Below are 24,036 nucleotides of genomic sequence, written 5' to 3'. Positions count from 1 at the left end.
GGATTTTGCAAACTGATGGATGGATGTGTGAATAGTTGAGGGGCGAACATGGTTGTCCTTTGGCCTACACGTACCACTTGCCTCTATTATCATGTTTGTCTGTCTGTTCGTTCCTTCATTCCGAGGTGAAAACGCCAACCGTGCAAGGACCGTACCTACCTTGCCCAGACTCACAGAAAGATACCAATAAGAGGAAGAAACTCATGAAGATATTCCCAAGCCGTGCCAACGTGGTATGACCTTGCATGATTGATACAAGGCATCGGCTACCTTACATGAAGAAGACTCCGGCTGTCAGGCGCCGGCCCTATAACATGCACGATGACGCGAGGTTTCCTGCAGATGTTGGAATTCAGGATTTCCCCTCCCATAAAGGACAGCACACATGTACCTGCAGTTGAGCATGAACTCTGCGCTACCACCACGGACAGGAAAGCAAACGCGCTGCAGACGACACGTCCCGCCTCCGAGTCACCGCCCATCAAAGACGACTTCGACAAAAACAAGATGACCGGATGGGAACATCCGCACACGCGACAGCCAGCTCTAATTGATTTTGCAATACTCGTGCTTCCTCCTTTCTCCCCAGCTTAACCAAACACTCGTGGTATCCGTGCAACGCCCAGACATTGTTTCGGTGCTGAAGGGATCTCGGGAGCGTATTATCCAGACCCAGATCCGCCCGATACACCGTCGCGGCCTCTTGTACCCGTCCCTGTTCCAAAAGGAGAGCACCGTAAGCATGTCGAGTCGGTTGCATCCACCCCCAAGGCTCATCATACGGCAGGTTATCATCCAACTTGATGGCATCTCGCAAACACTCAAATCCCAGCTCGACATTGCCCCTGCGGAATTCCAGCTCGCCATCCAACATGGCAGCAGCAATCGCCAGGATATCCCGACAAGTGTTGTTGAACACGGTCCTCGAAGGCGGCACTCTCTTGACAGCTTCAGCAAACAGCTGCCGATGGCGTTCGGCTTCTCTGGCGCGGTTTGAATTGGCAAGCGCCACACCTTTGGCATAATGAATCATGGCCACGGTAGTGCAGTAGAGCTCGGTGTCTTGTGGCGGGACCAAGGCGACAATGTCCTGCCACCTCCCGAAGCGGACGAGAACATGCACGCGCATGGCCAAGAACCCTTCGAGCCAGTCGGCCATGGGCGGCGACTTGACCCGGAGCAAACTTTCAGGGAGGGCCGCTTCTAGTTGCGTAACGGTTTCCAGAGCCACCTGGTACTGACCGGCGAACATGGCGGCATAGATGCGGAAGTGGTAGTTGTGGCAGCGGTAGAGGGCGTAGAAGTTGAGAGCGCCATCGTGACCTTCTTTACTCACCCACTTCTCGTCAGCAACAATGGCCTGGGAGTTGGAGGAGATGGCCCGCCGGTAGTCCCCGCAGATCACATCAAGATGGGTGGGCATGTGATTGAGATGGCCGGCGTCAGGGATGAGACCGCGCAGGTTGTCCGCCAGACGGAGTGCCACCTCGGGGTGGCTTGACATTTCCATGAGATGGATGTACAGGTGAAGCAGGCCTGGATGGTATGGGTCCTGGGCTAGACTCTGTTCGACAACGCGCTTGGCTTCGAGAGTCTGGGCGCCTTTTGCAGGCTTTCCCGTCGTCTGATCCCAGAGCTTCCAGGGGGTGAGGTTCATGAGGGCGTCGACGTAGAGGGCGGCAACGTCCAGGTCGGACGAGAACTGCTGGTAGACTTTGGCCATTGCTTGGGCGTAGCCATGTTCCAGTGCAGAGTCCTTCTTGGGCTTTGCCGCTCTCTTGGGATATCGATACTGGAGGGCATCAATGAGGGCATGTTCTGCCGGAGTACACGTCGACCCAGGGGCAGCTGCCTTTTGTCTTGCCAGTTCCAGGACTTCCCATGCCCGATCGATGGTCTTCTGTAGCTCATCTTCGTCAAACACGCTCCATGGCTTGTTATAGTTGGGGCCCAGGGAGTAGGCGATCCCCCAGTAGGCAATGGCGCAGTTTGCATCGGCAGCCACGGCGCGTTCAAAACACTTGACGGACTCTTCGTGGTTGAAGCCGAAGCTCCAGATGAGGCCACGATCAAACCAGAGCTGAGTTTCCGCGCTGGTGGTGGATATGGGCCGGTGATGAGAGCCGAGATTGTAATAGTCGTCGAGGGTGGGGCCTTGGTTGGCCATGGTGACACGGGGTTTCGGATGTCAAACTGATATGGGCTTGACTGGAGTGATTGTCAAACAGAAAAGGTTACCCTTGCCAGTTGACGCTTGTCACTGGTTAGAGTCTTTCAGACTGTCAACAAGTGTGGCAGCCACTCAATGTCGCGGAGGCATGGGTCAAGATGCGGTAGAATCAGGTGTTGTGGTGGTGATGCTTTGGAGAAAGGGACGACTTGTCGTTGTCCGGGAGATCTGCATTTCTCCGCACTTTACCCCGTGGGACATGCCAGGTACGAACGATGATTGGCCAAACCGTCCTTACGTCATCTCCACATGGGAGAAAAGGGATTCGGGTTAGGGTTTGGAAGATGATTCCCCGGATGTCTCCAATTTACACGCCATCAGCACTACAACAATTTACAGTGTTGTTTCACAGAGATATGTGTTGCTTCTCAATTGAACGAAGTAGAAAGACAGGTCAAGGGCTGTCCGGTGTTCAAGTGCTGGGGCGGGGTGTTGGACGTACCTGGAAAGCGACAGGCACCGCGGTTGTCGAGCAAACCGGCCCCAGGATTTGCTACCTGTCACCGGGCATCTATCGGTGTTGACAAGCAATTTTGCTAAGTAGTCCCAAGGTTCTCTCTGATATCGTGTGTAGCTGACATGTATAAGGCAACTGTGGGCGCCGAACGGTCGGGCTGTTCGGTCTGATACCGATTTTTATCCTTGCTGTTCAGTTCTGTTCAGTATTTTGTCCGTACCTTAAATATACGTACCTGTCTAACCATGCCTCCTCATTGGCCCAGAGGGAATGTTTGCTACAAGAACCCTGAACAGTATGGTAAGCATCACCAACATTGTCGCCGTCACCACGACGACCGTAACCAAAGAGTTAACAGGCGACAGCCTCGAGATCTTGCGGACCTGGAAGTTGCCGGTCCTCGCCCAGAGTTGAATTTTTTAAAATCATGTCTTCCACTGGCCCTGGAGGTCCTTCTTCCTTTCCTGTGGCATCCACATCTCATGCACTCTCAACACCGTTGACACGCACGATATCAACAGCAAGTCTCAACGCATCTTTCCGCACATCAACCCAATAATATATCAACATCGTCTCTCATCTGCACGATCAAAATTAACGGGGAATCTCATCAAGATCACGGTCGCCAAAAGCTGGAGACACCTCTAACCTCACAACACCAAGATGCTGAGCGGTCCCAGCATCCACCGTATTGGCCTTGCGCCCATCGACGCTTTCATCCGCCGCCCCCAGCCAATGCAACAGGCCCTTCTCATCTGGAGAGCCTGCACCGCCAACGATCCAGTTCAAGAGGACGATGTCGTTGCTGCGGAGGTTCCTACTGACGACAACACCCTAACTCGCCTCATGCTCGTCGCCGATATCCCGCCGATCGTCGCAGCGACAACAGTCTCCCATCTTGCCGTGACTCCTGGCACATCTACCCTCCATCATGAGTTCATCAATGCTCAAGGCAAGAACTCGTTCATCCATGCTTGCACCGCTTGTGGTTGTCACTAACGTCTTTCCCGCTGAAGCCCCCGAGGTGCAGGCCACAATGCCCACCATCACCAAGACCAAGGTCGTCGTCGAGTGCGAGCCCGTTGAGGTTATCACCCATGATATTGAACCCTCCGTCGAGAACACGACCGGCTTGATCAAGCCAACCCACTCGCGGACCGATTCGACCTGGTATGTATACGACTTATTCGTATCAAGTAATGTGCGCTGACGATTGTGATAATAGTTCCGTTTCCTCCACTACCAGTAATAGCTCAACACAAACCACGGATAGCGTTTGGTCCAGTTCAACCACCACCACTGCAGTCTCTGGCACCTCGGATACCCAAGAACTTTTCCCCAAGAATGGCACCAAAGTCACTTCTCCCGTTCTCATTCATGGCGATCTTGAATGCTTCGCGATACCAACTCTTCAGTTACCTCCCGTTACGCCCATCGTCATCGTGACGTCCCCCGAGGCTACCATCACTGTCATTCATGACCATCAGCAGCCTGACCAAAACACTGAAGACGACAACGACCCAATCATCGACTTTATCGAAAACAACCTCGACGACATTACTAAAGATCAATGGACTGAACTCATGTACGCCTACGCCAGTCAACTACGGGAGGCCAAGCGCCGCCGCCGCCGCGATATGACAGACTGTCGCGAAGTTTTCGTAGAGCCGGAGTACCAAGCTGCCACAGTGGAACCTCAAGCATCTTAGGGAGATGTTTTTTCACAGCAACTTGCAGATCTGACGCTGCCTCCTACGTCCCCCTCTCAGTGGCAGCCCAAGGGAAACTTTGAGACCCCAGAGAAGGACGAAGATTTTAGCAGCTTTCATCTGGACACTCTTCCCCCGTTCGAAGAGGAGATCGAAGTTGCGGTGCAGTCGCAGACCGCGCATGGTCATTGTGAAGTCGGTACCGAGATGAAGACGTCGCTTGTATCGACCACCGCGAGTATTTTTCCGAAGTCCAGCATCACTCGAACACCTCTTCGGAAGTTCAAGGTTCGTGTTCGTAAAAGTGAGTCGTCTTCAAGGAAGTTCTGCATCCGCTCCCACAACAGGCTTCAGCGTGAAAATGCCGTCCAATCCTGCCATGTGCTGCCGCCTATCATCATCACGGAGCCCGAGGAACCCGCCGGCGACCTCACCCACCATCAGAAGGCAACCCAGTCATTGTACCTTGAGGTGCCGGAGCTGAAGAAGACACGACAAGACTCTTTCACTTACAGCCTCGTCGAGCCATCTTTGATCCCAGATGAATATACTGGCCCGAACTTCGCCCCTTGCTCGCCAGAAGGCAAGGAGAAGTGGCTGAACAAGTGGGCAGAGAAGGGTTATGCCACCCGTAGAAGAGCAACCATGTGGACTATTGATGTTCCAACCGCGAAAGAGGCGATGCGGGTGGAGGACAATCAAGTTTTCCTCCCTCCTGTTACCACGGAGACTCCTCGCGCACGCTGTGTTGACAACTATGGTGAGGATTATGGCGGTACCTCGAAGACTCCTGAATCAAGAGCATCTTCAAAGCTCGACCAATGGAGCGAAGAAAAGGAAGAGACGTTTGACGACCTTTATGGCTGGGAGAATGAGGGGAGAGTGACGGAACAGGATCGCCAGGAAGAGCAGAAGGTACATCAGGATGAGGGCATCAAGAACAGAGCGAGCAACCTGGGGATCGGCAAGCCTACCTCTACCACCCAAGCACCGATGAAGATCTCGCCTATTGATTACCACGAACAAACCGCACTCGTTTCCGCCCGTTGCCAAAAACTGGGACCGGACAAGTTTGACAGATGGTGCGAAGAGTATGCGACTCCCATCTCGGAAGCCATTTGGGACGAGACCAGCACCGATTTGGAAGATTTTGTTGAAACAAACAGCGAGCCCGCCCAGCAACTGGAAGAGACTGTCGATACCCCGCGACGCCACTCGTTCCCCCGTGACAAGTCTCCTAGGAGGTATATGAGGACCCGCCGGAGCTTGGAGCGTAAGGAGGATGTTCTGACAAGGCTGCGCCAGATGCGCTGCCGCCTTAAGCGTTGGGCGGAGAGGAGAGACAACATGCGGTACGACGGGGACTTTGTCTTCAACTTCGAGAACCGGGAGTAACCAGCACACGACCCGTCGGGAACGCTTCATAAAGAGATGAGCTCTTGGAGGACCAAAAAGAATGATCAGTGGAAATTAATGAGGAACTGGAACGCGAAGATTGACAAAAAGTTCGAGGAGTTGGAACACCGCTGGGACGATAGAAAATTATGATTTAGTTGGTATCTGGGCAAGGAGCACAGGAGCAGTTGACATGGTGAGCTGGAAAAGGAAATAAGTCGCCGGTTTTCCGGTTAAAGAGAGCTACAAACCTTAATTGATGCGTTTTGTCCATGGTATTGATACGGATGACTAAGCGGGTGACGATGATGTGTCGATGCTAGTGATGTTGAAGTGAGCGTGATTTGATTGCTTAAAGATGGATATTGTCGTGGCTCTCTTGAGTAGACTGAAGGTACAACTGAACGAAACTTGGGACACAAGCATGCGGGTATCATCAGAACCGGTATGGGCCTCGGCGGGAGCATGTAGAAAGGGACGAAGTCAAAGCAAAATTACCTAGGTAAGTTACATGCCTTCAGACAGGTCGTGGGTGTCTAGCAAAGTGGATTAGCGCTGATGAATGGAAGAGAAACGCTTGAAAGGATCAGGATGCAAAAGGCTGATCCTGTGAGTATCAATTCTGAAAACGAAGACCTAGGTACCTAGAGGTAAGGAAGGAACAGAACGAAATAAATACAGCTGCCTTGTACCTCTCCCAATCTCAAATTTGTCATGCCCGCCATCTCCCGTCACTTCCTTGATTGGTGATATTTTCCTTTCTGTGCTGCCCTGGTTGGCGGCTTCTGTATTGGTTTTCCCCTCTTCTCAAGGCCATCAGGGCAGGTCCTACCTTCTAGGCGGGGCTTGCGGGCAGGATGCTCCGTCGGTCCCGAAACGTGGAGGGCTAGACCGACGTGGCGAAGGGAAAGACCGGAAAGGAAGGACCATTCGTACTTATTTAGTCATGTGGTCAAGCCGTAATGGGAATGCTAAGTAATATCGACGCGAACGTCTTTCGTATTTTTGAAAAGAGAAATTATCCTTACTCATTTATTGATTGTCTTCACTTTCAACCTTTGGACATCCTCCCGTGCTCGACTGAGCGATTGGTTTGCGTCTGTTAGCTCGGAATCCAGCGCCCGATTCTGACGCTCCAACCGTCCGACCTTTTGCTCGAGGCTGTTGAGGACTACGGCCTTCCATTCCTCGAAGCCCTTGTCCGTTTTGTTCAGGTCATTGGTGAAGTCGCCCACGGTCTTCTCGTGCAAGTCTTTCGTGTATTTGTACAGCCTCTTTTGGCCGTCAAGCGCGGACGCTAGGCGGTCGATCTGCTCGTCCTTCTTGTTCACTTCCTTATGCTACATCTCCTCGCCCGACCGCCATGTGACAAGCTCGTTCTCCATTTCCGCATTCGACTTTTCGAGTTCCTCAAGCCACTTATAAAGCTCTGCGTCGGGCTGGTTCTGTTGGAACTCGGCGAGTTGTTAGCGTGGTCCTCGTTCTTGGTTTTGGCGCCGTCGTGGTCGCGGGTCAGGCCTTCCAGTCTGCTCTGCATTCAGGGCATGCTGGATCAACGCGTTGCTGTTGTTGCTGTCGTTTTCTATCTCGGTCGTGTGACTGATTGCGGTGCGAATGACAATGATGAGAATGTCCAGGACGTTGGGAATGCGAGCCCATTCGTGTGTGGAGGAAATGGGCCAGAGGTATTTGATTCTCAAGAGAACCTTGTCCTCTGTGAGAGTATCTGACATGGCATCGTATCGATTGACGATGTCTTTGGGACAAACTGCAATGTGTCGCGAGATTTCAAGTTCGTTTTTGCAATTCGCAGTCCGCATGTTCAAAGTCCATGCCCTTTCACCTGGTTTCCATCAGTACCCAACCACTCTATTGCCTGCCCTTCACCTGGCTTCCCATTCACTATCACTTTTCCCGCCCACTCACTCTTTTGTTCAAAGTCCGTGCACTTCACTACCTCTACGCTTACCATTCACCGGCACTCCCTTCCTGGTATTTAGGCTGCACTGGTTTTCGTTTGTTCTCTTCCGTCAGACAAATCCATTCTTGTGGCCATCTTTCCCTTCCTGACCTTTCACCCTCAAACGACCTCCACCCTCTCTTCCTTCAACACCAAGTCCGTCCGCGGTCGCCTCGCGACGTCTACCTACGTTCATCATGCCCGACTTTGACTTCGAGGCCGCGAAAGAGAGTTTGGCGGGCTACATCACACTCTTTGGAGAAGCTGCTGGCGAAAGTGATGGTTCTTTGCCCTGGACAATCTTCCTGCACGCTACCCAAAAAGTTAACACTGTGGCTCAGAGCTTGCAGGAACGCTTGGAGGAATGCCGCACCGAGTTTGATCAAATCAAGTCACACCGTGAAGAGATTGCCGCCCGAGAGCGAGCCGTGGAGCAACAAGAGGCAAATGTCCAAGGGGCAGAGCAAACCCTTTCCCAACAGGCTCAGCAAATCCTTCAACAGGCTCAGCAAACCCTTCAGCAGGCTGAGGACAAGGACCGGGAGACCCAGGAAAAGCTCAATCAACTAGCCGAAAACCGCCGCCAGCATCAGGATCACGAGTTGCAGCTCAACACCAGACAGATGGAGCTTGATAGCCAGAAAGAGCAGCAGGGAAGAGAGCTCCAGGCACTCAACGAGGAAAAGGCTGTCGTGGCGCGAGAGAAACAAGATGTTGCTCGCAACCAGAACACGTTGGGGGAGCTACGAAAGGAGATCGAGGAGCGTGTGCGGGCACAGATCAGACTAGACGACCAACTCGCGGACTTCCAGCGTGTCACATCAGTCCTTGAGCAGCAGTTCCCGTCAATCCTAGAGCAGCAGCTCGCGCCAGCTCTCCAGAAGCTGGACAACGTCTCGGCGCGAGTCCAAGCGATTGAAGGACTCATGGAGAGAACCAGTCACTTACAGGACCGTCTCGAATCGGCCCAAAACACGGCCACACAAACCACATCAATCATCGAGCAGCAGCTCGCAACAGCCCTCAACCAGTTGGAGAGCGTGTCGGGGCAAGTACAAGCAATCCAAAGAGTTGTGGAGGACCGTCTACAGTCGGTCCAAACCCCGTCAGTCACCGAGGAGCAGCTCAGGCAGCAGTTCAGGCAGCAGCTCGAATCAATCCTCGAGCGGACGAAACGTGCTTCAGCGCAACTTCAAATCATCCATGAGGATTTCAACAAGGGAGCCGGCCGCTTGGATGACCGCGCCTAGCATCGACCAAAGACGTCGCCACACTCCGAGCAGAAACTCCCATCAGTCCTCAAAGAGCAGCTTGAACCGGCACTCGACAAGCTGCAAAATGTGCCAGCGGGCTTACAGGCGATTGAAAGAATCATCAGTGGCATCGGTCGGTTGGATGACCGCCTAGTATCGACCGAGAACACCACTCGAATGACGGAAAAGGAGCACGATCGCATGATTATGGAGTTGCGAGCCGAGATCATAACCGCCGTATATTTAAGAGAGGACGTTCGAGAGCTCAGACAAGCGGTCGACGATATTCGCAAGGTCCCCGAGCTTTGAGTGTTCAGACGAGGGCATCTTCATGCTGTATGTAGTGTAGATAAATACCTAGAGGTAGCCTCACCAATAGCTCTCACCGTGGGGGTGATGTTCAAGTGCTCCTCGTAATTTTGCGATTGCGATGCCGAGTTCCTGAAAATGCGTGAAAATGACGGGGAGTGGTTGCAGTCGGCAATTCGCTGATCTTTACCTGACAAGATTGCCCGAGCCGTATGCCCAGAAATATCGAGCTGATTGCAACGCTGAAAGGGGCCCGATAAATGTCCCGACTTTTTTGACACCACCGGGCCGCTAAAGGATCCAATCTAAGTAGCCGCCGGCCACTCATTGGGTGATGGTTCAGGGCCACCAAGGTACCCCGTGCTAGCGCTCAACAGGAACGGTGTGGAAACACCGGGCGTCGCACAATCAGCAGGTACCCCCCGGAGTGCAGCCCCTCAGCCTTGTCCGTTTCTGGAGACCCAATGTTTCATGGAAAGCCTCTCCCGCAAGATCCCTGTCGGTTCTGTCCTCGTCCCATATGCCCAAGCTCTCAAGATTCCACTTGAATTGGAATTGAATGTCACGCCGCCAAGGGCACCAGTTCTATGCTTGTCCCTCTCGGCTTCCCCTTTTTTCCCTCTTGACTTTTTTCCCTTCAATTCTCGCCAAATCGCTTGGTGGTTGTTCCCCTCATTCCCAGTGGGATTCCTTCTTTACTTTACGTTGAGTGGCCGTCTGGGTTGCCAACTGTCACTCTCTCAACCGCATTAGCGCGTCGTCGTATAGGATACCTTGGGTACCGACCATCATTCCGAACTCGAAACACCATCCCTCTCTTTACCAAACCATCGCCAGTATCGCCTGGTTCGAACTACTACCGATCCCACGATCACCCCAATTCGTTTGCGCAATCGTCAGTTGACCTGACCTTGCTGCCTCTCTCTATCACGATACATTATCTCGCGAGCTCGAGATCACCACACTCTTTCGACACACATTACGATCACTACGATACACCCAGAGATGCAACTCTGAGTCCAATTCCATTTACACGAACCGATATTTACCCCGACCGAACAACACACGATCTACGATACACGATACAATGCTTCTACCGCGATACCTCGCCTCGGCCATTGCGCTGCTGGCGTCCTCGGCCCTCGCCCAAGTCACCACCGACTGCCAACCCCTCAACAAAACATGTCCTGCCGATCCCGCCCTTGGTATGGACTACTCGTGGACCTTCAACTCTACTCCCAAAGCCTGGGCCTGGGAGACTACCGCCGGCACCGTTGATTTCGACATGGACCAAGGCGCGGCCTTCACCATCAGCAAGCAAGGCGACTCCCCCACCCTGCGCTCCAAGTTCTACTTCTTCTGGGGCCGCACCGAGATCTGGATGAAGGCTGCTCAGGGCAGAGGCATCGTCAGTTCCGTCATGTTCTTGTCCGACGACCTGGACGAGATCGACTGGGAGTTTGTCGGCGGCGAGCCCAACAACGTGCAGACCAACACTTACGGCAAGGGCGTCATCGAGTCCTCCATTCCCGGAAAGCACGACGTTCCCGGCAACGCTCAAGAGGACTTCCACAACTATACCACCATTTGGACCAGGGACTACCTCGACTTTTATGTGGACGGCAACAAGGTCCGCACTCTACTTCCCGCTCAAGCCAACAACACTCAATATTACCCCCAGACTCCCATGCGTTTGTCGTTTGGTATCTGGGCTGGCGGCGACCCGAGATTGTCCAAGGGTACACAGGATTGGGCTGGTGGTCAAACCGATTATGGCGCTGGCCCGTACACCATGCATGTCAAGTCCGTCCAAGTTACCGACTTCAGCGAAGGCCAGGAGTATGTCTACGGCGACCGCAGCGGCGCTTGGGAGAGCATCAAGGTCGTCGAGGGTAATTCCACCATCAAGGAGATGATCACGGCCCCGCCCAAGCAGTCGGTGTCCGACAAGTGGAACGGCATGTCAAGCACAACCAAGACCATCATTTATGCTTGCTGCGCCGGTGTTGGTGCGCTGCTCCTCTTTGCTGCCGTCTTCGTCTGCATCCGTACGCGACGACGGGGTGCGCGCCAGGCTGCTCTTGCCGAAGCCCAGTACCAGCGCGATCGCCTCGAGCTGGAACAGTTGCAGAAGGCCGGTATCGATCCCGATAGTTTTAGGGAGCAGGCGGCAGAGTATCATGCTGATGAGATGAAGAAGGGCGGTATGGCTACTACGACAACTTATAGTGTTCCCCCTTCTCCGCCTCTCGATGGCTCGAACAACACTTCCTCCGATGGTCAATTCAACACGGTCTCAGCAGTTGGCGCTGGCGCCGCTGCTGGTGCTGCTCTCGGTGCTACCGGTGCTGTCGCCGCCGCCTCCCTCTCTCAATCTCCCCGTGTCGCTAGCCCTGCTCCCGCTCCCGGTCAGCAACAGCAGCAGTTCAACTCCTTCGACAACAACATGAACCGCGTCGCTAGCCCTGCTCTTGCCCCTAACCAGCAACAACAACAATTCAACTTCTTCGACAACAACATGAACATGGATCGCGTCGCCTCCCCCGCCCCAAGCATTCCTGCCTTGACCCCCACCATCCCCAACGTGACTGGCGGCTACCAAAACCAGGCCCACAGTCCGGTCTTCCCTCCCAACCGTAGCTTCACCTCTCCGGTCCCTGGCCCGTATAATCCTCAAGGGCCCATGTACGGCGGGGATATGAACAGAGTGGGCAGCCCTGCTCCCGGCGGCAGCGGCGGACTCGTCCACCCGCAACCTCAACGAAGCTTCACCGCCGGTCCTACCGCTCCTGGATTTGCGAGCCCGCAGTCGGCCAGCTTTGACTTCAACAACAACAACCACGGGGGTTACGCCAGCAGCCCGCAAGCGTCCACATTTGCTGGAGCGTACGGTCAGCAACCAGCAGGATCCGGACTTGGAATACAGTCGGGTGGTGGTGCTGCTGCTGGTGCTGGATACGGTCAGGCTAATGGTGGTGGTGTTGGACAAGTGCCTGACTTTGGTCTGCCGGGGCAGAACGGATTTGCGGAGGGCAGGGATAGTTACTGGGGCGATACCCGGGATGATGATCACCATGACCAGGGACACATGAACAACGGGGGATACAGGTGATGTTGACACGGGGGATGTTTGACACGGTGATTTCGAAGACATGTAATGGCAGTTTTAGTTTGGGGATGAATATTGATGGGATATAATATGATTGACTGCCTTTTTACTTTTACTTACTTACTACTCACGAGACCATTTCGTTACTTTTCTTTATCTTTTCGATACGCTTGACTTTTATTGACTACACCAGCTAGCATGACTAGAAAATGAAAAGGGAAAATGCAGGGGTCAGACTCTATTGTTAAAATGAAATGATGAATGCATCCGGTGGTGATGATTGTCGAAAGATCTGCATTCAGTTCAAATTCCTCACATGCAGTGAAAAAAGCTGCAGTATATAGAGGCATGTTTGGCCCGAAAACTTCAACAATTAGGAATGATTGATCAGCCGCTTGCCCGGCTAGCTCAATCGGTAGAGCGTGAGACTCTTAAGGAGTTACTCCGTAATCTCAAGGTTGTGGGTTCGACCCCCACGTCGGGCTCAATTCCCGTCGTTCCTTTCTCTTTTCGCCAAAATTCGGGTTTTGTTCTCTAGTGAGACATTGTTTGGGCATACTTTTGGTACTTTCGAATTCGGTTTTGCCTTTGTTGTCTTGATTTTTTTGACGTCTTCACCCGACTGTTGGCATATTCTTTCACTCTTGCTTATACATTTGGTCAAGTCTGGCTAAATTACCTATCCAACTCGCGACTTTTTGACTTTTTACTCTTGTTTCCATGCAACGATCTTTTCGTGACTACGCCATAAGAGGCAAACATTTCTGCCCAGGAAGAAGCTACCAACGTCCAGCTGCCTTGGTGGTTGCGATGGTTTCTCGCTTGTTGCATCCGTACTCCTGAAGTCCCAACACGAATCGCACCCCTCTGCCCACCCAACAATTACGGCCAAGCAGATGTATCGACTCTGGGGACAGAAACCATAATGCGTGCCCCTGCTGATGAAGTCCTCCTCCATTCATTCATGCAACGTTCCAACCCATCGACCAAACTGAACCCTGGCTCTATGTCCTCCTCCCATCCTTCAAAAAGCGTCGCCTCTTTGACTACCCCTCCATCTCGTTCAAATTTTAACTGCCCTCCGGGATTTATTCAACAATTGAAGTCGCGTCGTTCGGTGGGTATTGTATACTTTGCGTCTTATATATATATCGAGCTATAGGTATCGTACAGCAACAGCAACCCCGTTTTGGAAAACCCCTAGATAGTGTAGAGAACAGAACAGAGAACGCCTGGATGGAAGAAAATGCCGGTTTGTAGTACATGGTGTAAGTGGATGGTGGTGTCAGATGATCGGTATGCGAGACGACCCGGGTTTTGTCCGGTGGTACGTATGGAATAATCGAAAAGATGCAATTCTCGCTCGCTCAAGCCTTGGTCTTTTGCCCCTGCACCGGTTGCGGCTTCTTGTACTTGGGATCTAGGATGCCAACCTGTTGCAATGTCAGTCAGTTTCGAGACGACGTTGGCCAACCTATAAAGATTTTGGGGGGGGAAGGGGAGAAAGAGAAAGAGAAACGTACATAGGACAATAACCTCCAAACCGTGTCGGTCGGCTGAGCTCCCACACCTATCCAGTACTTGGCCCTCGTGACGTCCAGCTTGATGTCCTTGTGCAGCTTCCCTGTGGTGTCGTACGTGTCCTTCTTGGGAACGGGGTCGTATGTGCCAATGACCTCGAGAGGCTTGCTGTTGCGCGCGGTTCTAATAAAGAGTCAGAGAGATTAGCTGGTGGCTGTCTGCCGTGTCGTTGTGATGGGAAAATTGCGTACCTGGCGTGGGCAACGACAATGTTGTAGAAGGGGGCATTGGTGCGCCCAAAGCGGGCGAGTCTGAGCTTGAGAACCATGTTGGACCGCGGGAGGTTGATAGGCGCGGTGGTAGAGGGATTGTCGCCGACGAGGTTCGAGATGTCGACTGAATCTTTTGCGCGGACCGGACGTCGTCGCGTTGCCCGATTGCCGGATCGCTCACTGAAGGATTGTGGAGTGCTGCCGGGCGCCCAGAAGCTGGGAATCCCGGCAGGCAAGTGGTTGGTACCGACGTTCGTTGGGTTTCTTCACGAGCCACACTTCTTCAGTTGAAGCCACATTCAAACGCAAGTCTCAGCCACGCATTTCAATTGTAGCAGGTACGACCGCACGAGTGGGATCATGAGTGATGCACTGGATCGATGATCCCCGTCAATGGAGGAACTGGAGCAGCGAGTGATGTCAGCGAGTACATAGCACATTGTACTGTACTGCAGTGTACACGCAATAACAAAATGTAAAGGGGAGCAATTACTGCCCGTACTAAGACAAACGGGATTCCAATTCCTTCATTCGATCCTGTAATGGCAACTCTGGGTTACTACCTCTAATTTCTACTGAATTCTCTGCTCTTCATCGTCAAGCTGCAACGAAGCTTTCCTTTGCAAGGTCCCATCCTTTTCCATGTACCTGCCCTTTTAGCATCTACAGACCACTCTCAATACTACTGTACTACCACTTCCCTTCCCCTCCGCCGCCTATTCATCTCCAGAACTTCTTTCCATTCCTCGTCTTCCATCACACTGTCGTCTTGTCTACCTTGGTAACTGCTGCGTCCAAAATCATCACCCACACCATGGCGCTCAAGGTAAGTACACATGTCGATGTCATGTCGCACTCATCTGTCACAAAAAAAAAAACAAAGCCAAGAAGATTGATGGAGCCGGAGGTTGCCGTCAGCAGGCCTGTGTAATCATTACCAATGGACCTTTGCATAATTCCCGACGATGCCCACAGACTGGACACTTGACTAATGAAATGGCCACCTCCAGACCCTCTCCGCAAAGGCTGCCGCTGCTCTCGACCGCGAGCTCATGAGCACGGGGGCCTTTTCCATCGACCAGCTCATGGAACTGGCAGGCCTCTCGGTCTCCCAAGTTGGTCAGTATCTCCCGTCTGCCGCCATCTCATCGTCTCTTCTTCAATCGATCTTCAGTGGCAAGAGGCTTGCTTGCTAACAATCCCGTCATCGGGCATCCCAAACAGTCGCCCGAGTCCACCCTACCAAGCAGGGCCGCCGAGTGCTGGTTGCTGTTGGCCCTGGAAACAATGGTCAGTTGCTGAATGTTTGGGTCCTTCAGGGGCTGGGTGGTCCAAGCGCTTACCTGTTCTGTGCCTTTGGTCAGGGGGTGATGGCCTCGTGGCTGCTCGACACCTTTTCCACTACGGCTATCAACCTGCCATCTACTATCCGAAGCGACCCAAGAACGATCTCTATCAGGTGAGTGAATCTTTTTCTTGGTACACGGGGTTTGCAGTTTAAAAGTCGTCGACATGTCCTGCTGGTGCTGGAAGCAACACGACCTAGTCAGGACAAGGACATTGGATCGTCGCTTGAACCGCAACACAACAAACACTATGGAGACAAGAAACAATCTCAAAAGAGTCTATTGGACTCGTATTCAAAGTTTTCTGTCTTTTATGAGCGTCAATGCTTGTTGTCGATATAGTACTTCTACCCCCCGATCCGACCACGCTATGCCCTTTCTTACCTACACGCAGTCCCCGTGCGTCAACTTGTTGTTGTTTGAAAGGCCTCTCACTCATCGGTTGAGAGCCCATCCACCGTATCGTGTTTCTGATGGATTGGGCTTCATGCTAACACACGTCTCCATCTCCGCAGCGCCTGGTCAAACAATGTGAAGACCTAGAGATACCCTTTGTCGATGATTTTTTCGCGGCTCTGGAGTCTACCGACCACGTCGTTGATGCCATCTTTGGTTGGTTTTTTTCCCGAGGCCCTGCTTTGCTCTCTCGACTTGAACTGACGCATGCGTCTAGGTTTCAGTTTCTCTGGCGAGGTGCGCGAGCCGTTCCCTGCCGTCATCAACGCCATGGCCGAGACAAAGGTTCCAGTGACCTCGGTCGATGCTCCATCGTCGTGGGACATTAACGAAGGACCGCCCAAGTCCGGGGTGGGCAGCAACTTTCACCCTAATGTCTTGGTTAGCTTGACGGCTCCGAAACCTCTGGTCAAGTACTTCAAGGGCCGGCATTTTGTAGGAGGACGGTACGTACCGTATTTCTTTCTCTTCATCGTCACGGTTGGGCTTGTGTTGTGAGGTGTGGCTGATGCTGGTAACCAGGTTCGTCGCTCCGTCGATTGCGAAAAAGTACGACTTTGACGTTCCCAAGTATGAGGGTATCGACCAGATTGTCGAGATCACCGACAACCAGGTCAAGATTTAAAGGCCTTTTTTTCTTTTACCGCCCTGTCAACGTGGTCGCTGGTTGCTGGTTGGATGGTGATGTCGCTGCTCTCTTCTCGGATCCAACCCAGGCAGGCTACATGAGAATGCAGCCCCCGTGTCGACTGTTTGGGCAAGTAGGGCTCGGACAGCCTCCGTCGTTCATGTCCAGGCGCTTTCGAATGGTCCCGTTTGGGCAGCGGATCAGGGGTGGATGACAGTCCTTGCAAAACTCGACGTAGACTAAGTAGTCTTTCCCGCAGGCTGGGCAGTCATGGGTGATGTGCTCGATGCACATTAAATCGGACGGGTTAACGAGTTGGTACGGTTAATTGTCGATGGTAATATCTGGCATCTAGGGGTAACATGGGCTGCGTATCCGACTTCGAGGTTGTCGATGTTATGCTTTGGTCTTTTTTTCGGTGGTGTGGCTTGCGTGCAGGTTATCCTCTCCTGAGTTGTGTGGTATGGATCGCTGGTGGTGTGGCTGCTGCTGCTCGCTCCTCTCTCTCCTGGTACGTAACCTGCTGACAGGCGGACTGACTGACTGACTGACTGACTGACTGGCCTGACGGCTGGCTCGGTGTGGTACGACGTTGGTTACCCTTTTAGAAGAAGACGGCCAATGCGATAGGACAATGAGGTGTTATTGCAGCAGCAGAGGTCTGGCAAATGGCACAGCGCAGACCAACCCTTCCTGGATGTTGGGGAGCAGGGAGGGGCTTGGCAGGGCTCCAACAGAGTGGTAGATGGGTGCTGTTTGGGTACGTCGGTTCCCAAAATAGGCAAGCGAGTCGTTAACGAAACAAAGAGACTGGCAGAAGTGTGAAGTGAGTGGGGGAGGTCCGCTAGCCGCTCGCTGGGTTAATGCTTATAGCGTCGGGTACAGCAAGCAAGCAACCAAGACAACTTATCCTTCTTTCTACTCGCTGGGAATGAGGGGACACGCAAAACGCCTTTGAAGATGATGGAGAAAGAACAAAGTGACTCAACGAAATGCGCTCCCAAACACTGCCCTCCGTGGCAAGTGAGTGGAAGAGGTGTGGCGTCGGGTTGCCTATCTTTTTGGGGTAATAGGTTGGCCACCGGACGCGGAAGAAGAGCGGACAAGCAGCGAACGACACGAGTATACTGGCTGTGTGTGACAGGAGCCCCATCTGGTAGACGGAAAGGGTCAAGGGCAACAGACTTGACAGGATGACTGAGTCGGGTCGGCACCGGAGCCAATATTGCCCCCTCGCTGGGGCCAGTGGGCATTGCGAGTAGTGTAGTCCGCAATTTTTCGTGCCGGGTTTTGGTACTGATAGTTCATGTGAAAAAAGAAAATTCCCGAACAAGGAGCGGTATATACCTACACGAGCCCCATCCGACCGGATTGAATTCCGCAAGCTTAGTTCCATTCTTGTTTCTCACTTTTCCTTGCGCCGCAATTTCCATTTGACATACCTTTGGCACAGGTTTGATAACGAGAGAAATAAAAACCAAGGTCTATTGGTAAAATTCGAGAAACCACAAGCATCCTTATGGGACCGGGGAATGGACCAGTGTGTCCCCCGGAGCAGTTCAGGAGCATTTGCTCCGGCGAGGTCTAATTCGCTGTATGCATGGAACGAGTCCGTCCTCTTGCTCGGGCTAAGGAACGGTTCTTTTTTTTTTTTTTTTTTTTTTTTATGTTTTGACACTCGCCCCCCTCAAGGGAAAGCAGCGCTAGCAGCGTGCTGGAAACTACGTAGGGATTGCGGGAAACGGATGAGGGACATGAAACACAGAACCCTGTCTCCCCCGATTTCCTTCCTTTTCTGTGAGAGAGTGAGAGTGAGAGAGCTGTGAGAACCCAGGCATGGATACACGCGGATCCCCACAACACTGCCCCCCCCCAGTTAGTCTGCGGAATGCCACTTCCTGGTTCCATGCCTTGTGGCACTGCAAGGGCAATTGCTACGCTACAGCGGCAAACCGGGAAAGACATGGAAGCAGCGGGACCCTTCCTTATAGTGCAGTGTAGTAGTGTAGAACCCTGAAAGAAAGACCGTTGGAAATACCGTTCAGCTGTCGAACTCGTACCTGAAAGACTACACTACAGTAGTGTATGTACTTTGGACCCTGAAGACATCGATGACCCCGGATTTAACGGCGTTACGGGGAATGATTCGGCCACTACTGGCGAGTCGCACCGTCCGAGTCGTTGGTACCTACATACCTAGGTATACACTACAACTCTGTGAAACTTGGCACCAGCACTAAGGAATATACACTGTAAAGGGATATATCGTGACTTGATCATTCCTTGAACCCTGTTAGAATCTGCTGTGCCTGACACAATTAACCTGGATGTGAAAGTAGGTAGGTAGTGTAGACCGAAATCTCACATCGAAGCCTGGTTGGAATGCTTAGGTACCAAGGTGCTTACGGATTTGCAATATCCAAAACATCCATTCACAGGGAAGAGGGAAAGACGATGATCAAGGAGGAAGCACGCAGTTCTCAACGGTGCTGAAGGATACACCTAGGTACCTCTAGGTAGGTAGGTAGGTACTCGCCCAATCAAAAAAGCTCCACAAACAACGGCCAAAAGCCCGAGATCGACATAACATGGGAATTTGTCAAGGGTCGACATGGAGAAAAGCACAAATACCATCTAGACTACTGCGTAGGTATCTGTCAGTCAGTTATCCGCCGACGAATGAATGATCGACGATATGACCTTGTTGCAGACAGTCATGGATACCTCTATTCGAATGACGATCACCACAAATTTGGGCTCAGCTCGAACATACACGACCTCCAGTAATAGGAACACAACACACGATGCCACCATGCAGAACCCATAGTAGAACCAAATAATCAAAGTTGATAGGTGTGCACAACAGCATGAACAAAATTTTTGCGCAGCTGTGATAGCGGGCGGGCTTCGTTGCTTCTTCTGGGCTTGGCTTGGCCCTTGTGGTGTTTTTCAGAGACCCTTCTAGATCCTCTCGGCTGAAATGAAATTTTACATACTCCGTACACTAGTACACCTCTAGCGTGGCGGATAACCAGAACTGGATTCGTTCGATTGGCAATTCGTCAGTGTCAAATTACCATTTGTTTATTGATGCCATTCTGCTGCCTCCCCGTGTGTCATTAACAAACAAAGTGTTCCACGCGGAACGTAACCTTACCCTCCCGTTCTTTCATCGTTGCAGTTATGTGGTTTGGGTTACCTAGTAGATTGACTGATGCTGTACAGACGATAGGTAGGTACCATTGGAACTTGATATGTAGGGCAGGTAGGTAGGAATACAGAACGCATCCGCTGTAATACAGGTATTGTATGTAAAGTCGTATTCTTTAAACACCCTTGTAGAAACACGCCCCCAACGGGCCGGATCCGCGAGTAATACGAAAAGATGCAACAGAGCCGTCTAGATCTTTTCGATGTTCAGCCAAGGTGTAGGCTTTAACGCGGCCATATAAAAAAACTCGACGACACATTCTATATTGAAGAAAAAGTTGTCTGCCTAGAGTACCTCTACTAATCCAAGAACAGTGAACCTCTTTGACGATCTCTCACAGAAATACCCACACCATAGCGCGCGCGGTTTGCTAGCTCGTTGCAGTGCTGCTCCTTTGCTCGTTTGGGACGACAAGACGTTGACTTTAGCTTTGTCTCGGGAACTTCCGGACGAACGAGACGACCACAAGTACCGCCGACACCAGATTTTTGAACAAGATGTTGTCGAACTGACTCGAAATCCCATCTTCATCTCACAGCGTCTATTTGTGTTTCGCAATAGGTCGGTGATTTTACGGGGACATGTCGGTATTCATTAGGTCCTTGCAAGTCGGTGCCTGCCGGTCCCGGGTTTTGGATCACATACACACTATTGAAAGATCTTCCCAGGTCTACTCGCGTCGTCAGCCCGGACAGATGGATGGACAGACCACATTCGTTGGACTCGTATCGTCTTGTCGGATTGGAAGATTTCCATGCGTCTCTTCGCCATCAGACTTTTTCGCGAGCTTAGTTCTCGGACCGTTGGCCACCCACTCAGATAAGAACGAGACGAGACGAGAGACGGAGGCCTCCTCCTCGCTTCCAGCTTCATTTTGCCACGGTGGACAACATACAATTGTTGGGGAGTTTGCAAAAGTTCCAGGCATTTGCACAAAAAATCTTTTCACCTCGGCTGTCTTGGTGTTTGACGTTGTCATTCGAAATCGGGTCGTTTGAAAAACGCGGTCTTGGATGTCCAAGCTGGCCTGGTTGAGGTATGGGATCCATGTAGTATACACTAGCCAAGCTCAGTTTACTTTTTTGCCTCTCCGGGTCCGTCCCTGGGCATGCTTGCTTGGCTCGAGCCTAGGCGGCGGAAGCGGACGTATCTCCGACATGGTGGAGATTACGTGAATGTCGAACATGGTGTAGCCTGGCATTTTTTGTCGCGTGGAATCGTGGTCCGTAGTCGCTGCTATGATTCGGAGTTCCGCAGGGAGTGACCATGATGGTTCGCTAGACATTTGAACCGGCTTGGACCAGCAATTATCCGGATTAGCTGAATAATGCTGCCGTCCTTGACAAAATAGTTAAAGTGTCGACAAATATGGCGTCTTGGTTTCCACGATAATATGAGATTAAAAGTCCGGGCGGCGTTCATCGTTACAGTACCTCCACAAATTACCAATCCTGTTCATCCGCTTCCATCCGCTCTATCCGGGGCCGACCCGTTTCCGTGTTGCCGCGGTTCCGGGGCGCCGATCCCCGGATAAACGGACGGCAGTTGATCTGATACGTATCGGCTTCATGATTGAAACAAATCAAATCCAACCACCAGGGAATATCACGAATGCCTCTTCAGGTGATTTGCGCTAAAACACAGTGGTACCAAATCGTCGGGACGGCAATCGAACAGCGGAGTTCGTGGGGGGATTCTCTGCCTTTACCTTATCTTATCGCTTCATCAGGGTCTAGAACATACCTGTACCTCTAAAGTCAACACTACCAAGCTCGAATTACAACCATCACGTATTTTGACTCCTCTATCTCTGCTTTTCTTGCTCCCACCCGATTGGAACTGGTGGACTGTGACGGCCGTAAATCCTGAATTTCTCGCTCGTCATGGCGACTGCTCTTGTTCTCACGTCCCGCTCGGTGCTAATGGGGCCTTGCCGTTGACGCTGTGAGGCTTTCATGAAGGCGGGGACGGCAAAGTAGATACATGTGCAGAGGTAGGTACACACATCAGAGAAGTACCATCATATCCTTATGTCTATATGGTTGTGAATATGTTTTTATCAACGGTCAGACTAATTCACAAAGAACAAAGAACAGGGTATCCAGCAATACGCCATGTCGTCGTTGCACTTTTAGATTTCAGGTGTATCTTCCTAGTCCGGTTTTATATGCGCTTCGCTGGATAACTACCTCGATGATTCTTGCTAAAACAGCTGTTTTCATTTACGTTTGTTTGTTTGTTTTGACGCCAATTCCAAAGCACACGCTCATTCGAATGTCGGACCATGAGTCCATCGCTCACTGATCACCCCTTCTTTACTCCCTCATCTTCTTCCGCCAAGTACCCCGAAGCTCTTCAGAAATGACGACTTCTGCGTCCGACCAGGACCCGGCACGCGCACAACTGCTGTTCTTCTCAGCGCTTTCGCCCTGCTTGTTCTCGCTGCCGTCGCCGTGTTGCTTCTCATAAGCCTCGACGACTTCGACCTGCTCTCTCATACCATCAAGCGACAAGGCGCGAGCTCTGGTTCTGCCTGGCATCTCACCTACAGAGACAGCTTCACCGTCGACCGTAGTGCATCCGCAGGGGCACTCGCATGCCATACTCTCAACGGCACTGTCCGTCGGCGGAGAATCAACATGAGCACCGTCCTCGTCGCAGCCGCAGCGTCCATTTTTACCATTATGCTCAACCTCCACCTCCACCTTCGACTGTCCATGTCCATGTCCGTGTCCATGTCCATATCCATATCCTCCTCCCAACCACTGCTCTTGCATCTGATGTCCACCCCATCCCGGCTCAAATCCCGCTCCGTAACCCCAGCCCGGCGCCGTCGTCCAACCCATCATTTCCTGCGTCCATGTCTCTTGTTGACCTTGAGGCTGAGGCTGGTGGTGCCGCCTTCCATACCCTTCAACACCCAAAGCCCGCAACTCCCTCACCACCGTCACCATCTCCTCTACTTTCTCCCTCTTGATCTTACGGAGTTGCTTCGCGCGGCGGCGGTGGAAGTTGTACTTGCCGTGGCGCCAAATCTCGACTTCGTGGGCGGCGTCGAGGCCGTTGAGCTGGGCTTGGATGTTATGGAGGCGCTGGGTCAACTCGAGGACGTTGGGATCTTGGGATTGGGGGTGGTGGGGTGGGAAGGGATGGGCATGGGGAGGGATAGACTGGAAATGGGATGGACGGGCAGGAGGGGCAAAGGGGTGAGTGGGAGGGGGAATGGTGGTTGAAAAGTGCTGGTGGTGATGGGGGTTGGGGAAGTACCGGTAGTCATGGGGGTTGGAAAAGTAATGAGGGGAGGGAAAAGAGAAGCTATAAGGCTGAGAAACAGGTGGGTAATAAGGAACGGCGTACTGCTGCTGCTGCTGCTGCTGCTGCTGAAAAGGAGGCCCGAAAGGTGGCTGCATATACAGGGGAGCACTGGAAGCTGGGTGGTAAGGAGTCCAGCACCCCGGTGCATTGACAGAGGATGAGTGGCCATTGTAGCCTTGCTGAAGATGAAGAGGCGAGTACTGCTCATCGTGGGCTGCAAACTGGTTCTCATGGTCGTGGTCACAGCATCCTTGATGCTCGCCTTGTGAATACGTGTCTCCCTTGTAGCCTTCTTCGTCCGGCTGACCTAGCTCGCCGACTCTCTCTTCCCGAGCGCGATACTCATCAATAGCTTGGTTGAGCTTTGCCGTCAAGTTGGGAGTTTCGGGGCGACCTCCGCCGTTAGATGCCTCCGGGTTGTTGCGGCCAGGGGCTGGGGGTGAAGCCGGGGCGGAGGCTGGGATGTAAGCCATGATGATTCTGGGAGCGCCGCGGTCACTCTTGTTGTTGTCGTTTTGCCCATCTTTCATTGGTTTGGCAGCGTTCTTGACGTCGGCATTGTTGTCTACGTTGCTAGGTTCCTTCTCGGATGTTTCTTTGGCAATGGGGATATCCCCTTCTGAGACCCTTTGTGGCTCCTCCATCCCCTTGACACTTCGCGTTAGGTTTGCTTGTCAAGCAGGTGTCTTTGCTTTCCAGTTCAGGGTTGCAAAGGGAGGTACCTGTTGGTCCCGGATTCGCTGGAAAACGTATAGGGAAGCCAAACAACTTATACCTCTCAAGTGTCGCCAAAAGGCTAGCAACGAAGAACCGATGACCCATGTCTGAATCACACCGCGTGCTATTGTTCCGTCTGCTGTCATCA

The 24,036-nt window shown here is 52.4% G+C and overlaps 10 protein-coding genes across 10 annotated transcripts; 4 read left to right on the top strand and 6 right to left on the bottom strand.

Moving 5' to 3' along the window:
• Positions 1 to 24: 24 nt before the first annotated feature.
• On the bottom strand, positions 25 to 2,328 carry NEUTE1DRAFT_149180 (uncharacterized protein; the record flags this gene model as incomplete). The annotated part of the gene is made up of 1 exon (XM_009856708.1): positions 25 to 2,328. One exon carries the CDS (start codon positions 2,165 to 2,167, stop codon positions 482 to 484), a length of 1,686 nt encoding a protein of 561 aa, XP_009855010.1.
• Positions 2,329 to 3,350: 1,022 nt separating this feature from the next.
• On the top strand, positions 3,351 to 5,791 carry NEUTE1DRAFT_141324 (uncharacterized protein; the record flags this gene model as incomplete). Its single annotated transcript, XM_009856707.1, has 4 exons — positions 3,351 to 3,672; positions 3,704 to 3,857; positions 3,913 to 4,348; positions 4,415 to 5,791. The coding sequence occupies 4 exons, from the start codon at positions 3,351 to 3,353 to the stop codon at positions 5,789 to 5,791; spliced, it is 2,289 nt and encodes a 762-aa protein (XP_009855009.1).
• A 1,028-nt stretch (positions 5,792 to 6,819) lies between these two features.
• NEUTE1DRAFT_141323 (uncharacterized protein) lies at positions 6,820 to 7,524 on the bottom strand (the record flags this gene model as incomplete). Its single annotated transcript, XM_009856706.1, has 3 exons — positions 6,820 to 7,101; positions 7,162 to 7,236; positions 7,411 to 7,524. The coding sequence occupies 3 exons, from the start codon at positions 7,522 to 7,524 to the stop codon at positions 6,820 to 6,822; spliced, it is 471 nt and encodes a 156-aa protein (XP_009855008.1).
• A 424-nt stretch (positions 7,525 to 7,948) lies between these two features.
• NEUTE1DRAFT_51513 (uncharacterized protein) lies at positions 7,949 to 9,313 on the top strand (the record flags this gene model as incomplete). Its single annotated transcript, XM_009856705.1, has 3 exons — positions 7,949 to 8,200; positions 8,255 to 8,834; positions 9,048 to 9,313. 3 exons carry the CDS (start codon positions 7,949 to 7,951, stop codon positions 9,311 to 9,313), a joined length of 1,098 nt encoding a protein of 365 aa, XP_009855007.1.
• Positions 9,314 to 9,984: 671 nt separating this feature from the next.
• Positions 9,985 to 12,646, top strand: NEUTE1DRAFT_132341 (uncharacterized protein; the record flags this gene model as incomplete). Its single annotated transcript, XM_009856704.1, has 1 exon — positions 9,985 to 12,646. The coding sequence occupies one exon, from the start codon at positions 10,401 to 10,403 to the stop codon at positions 12,423 to 12,425; it is 2,025 nt and encodes a 674-aa protein (XP_009855006.1).
• Positions 12,647 to 13,080: 434 nt separating this feature from the next.
• Positions 13,081 to 13,532, bottom strand: NEUTE1DRAFT_118383 (uncharacterized protein; the record flags this gene model as incomplete). The annotated part of the gene is made up of 1 exon (XM_009856703.1): positions 13,081 to 13,532. One exon carries the CDS (start codon positions 13,378 to 13,380, stop codon positions 13,129 to 13,131), a length of 252 nt encoding a protein of 83 aa, XP_009855005.1.
• A 16-nt stretch (positions 13,533 to 13,548) lies between these two features.
• Positions 13,549 to 14,322, bottom strand: NEUTE1DRAFT_96299 (ribosomal protein S16, mitochondrial; the record flags this gene model as incomplete). Its single annotated transcript, XM_009856702.1, has 3 exons — positions 13,549 to 13,855; positions 13,946 to 14,126; positions 14,195 to 14,322. 3 exons carry the CDS (start codon positions 14,269 to 14,271, stop codon positions 13,790 to 13,792), a joined length of 324 nt encoding a protein of 107 aa, XP_009855004.1.
• A 609-nt stretch (positions 14,323 to 14,931) lies between these two features.
• On the top strand, positions 14,932 to 16,642 carry NEUTE1DRAFT_88765 (uncharacterized protein; the record flags this gene model as incomplete). Its single annotated transcript, XM_009856701.1, has 7 exons — positions 14,932 to 15,041; positions 15,226 to 15,334; positions 15,440 to 15,505; positions 15,580 to 15,674; positions 16,077 to 16,173; positions 16,235 to 16,463; positions 16,540 to 16,642. 7 exons carry the CDS (start codon positions 15,030 to 15,032, stop codon positions 16,640 to 16,642), a joined length of 711 nt encoding a protein of 236 aa, XP_009855003.1.
• Positions 16,643 to 16,726: 84 nt separating this feature from the next.
• Positions 16,727 to 16,939, bottom strand: NEUTE1DRAFT_70085 (uncharacterized protein; the record flags this gene model as incomplete). The annotated part of the gene is made up of 1 exon (XM_009856700.1): positions 16,727 to 16,939. The coding sequence occupies one exon, from the start codon at positions 16,937 to 16,939 to the stop codon at positions 16,739 to 16,741; it is 201 nt and encodes a 66-aa protein (XP_009855002.1).
• Positions 16,940 to 21,957: 5,018 nt separating this feature from the next.
• NEUTE1DRAFT_88763 (uncharacterized protein) lies at positions 21,958 to 24,034 on the bottom strand (the record flags this gene model as incomplete). The annotated part of the gene is made up of 2 exons (XM_009856699.1): positions 21,958 to 23,841; positions 23,983 to 24,034. 2 exons carry the CDS (start codon positions 24,032 to 24,034, stop codon positions 22,172 to 22,174), a joined length of 1,722 nt encoding a protein of 573 aa, XP_009855001.1.
• Between the last annotated feature and the right edge of the window lie 2 nt (positions 24,035 to 24,036).

The sequence above is a fragment of the Neurospora tetrasperma genome, assembly GCF_000213175.1.
Source record: "Neurospora tetrasperma FGSC 2508 unplaced genomic scaffold NEUTE1scaffold_81, whole genome shotgun sequence".
NCBI classification, from domain to species: Eukaryota; Fungi; Ascomycota; class Sordariomycetes; order Sordariales; family Sordariaceae; genus Neurospora; species Neurospora tetrasperma.
This window is presented reverse-complemented; position numbering and strand designations above follow the sequence as displayed.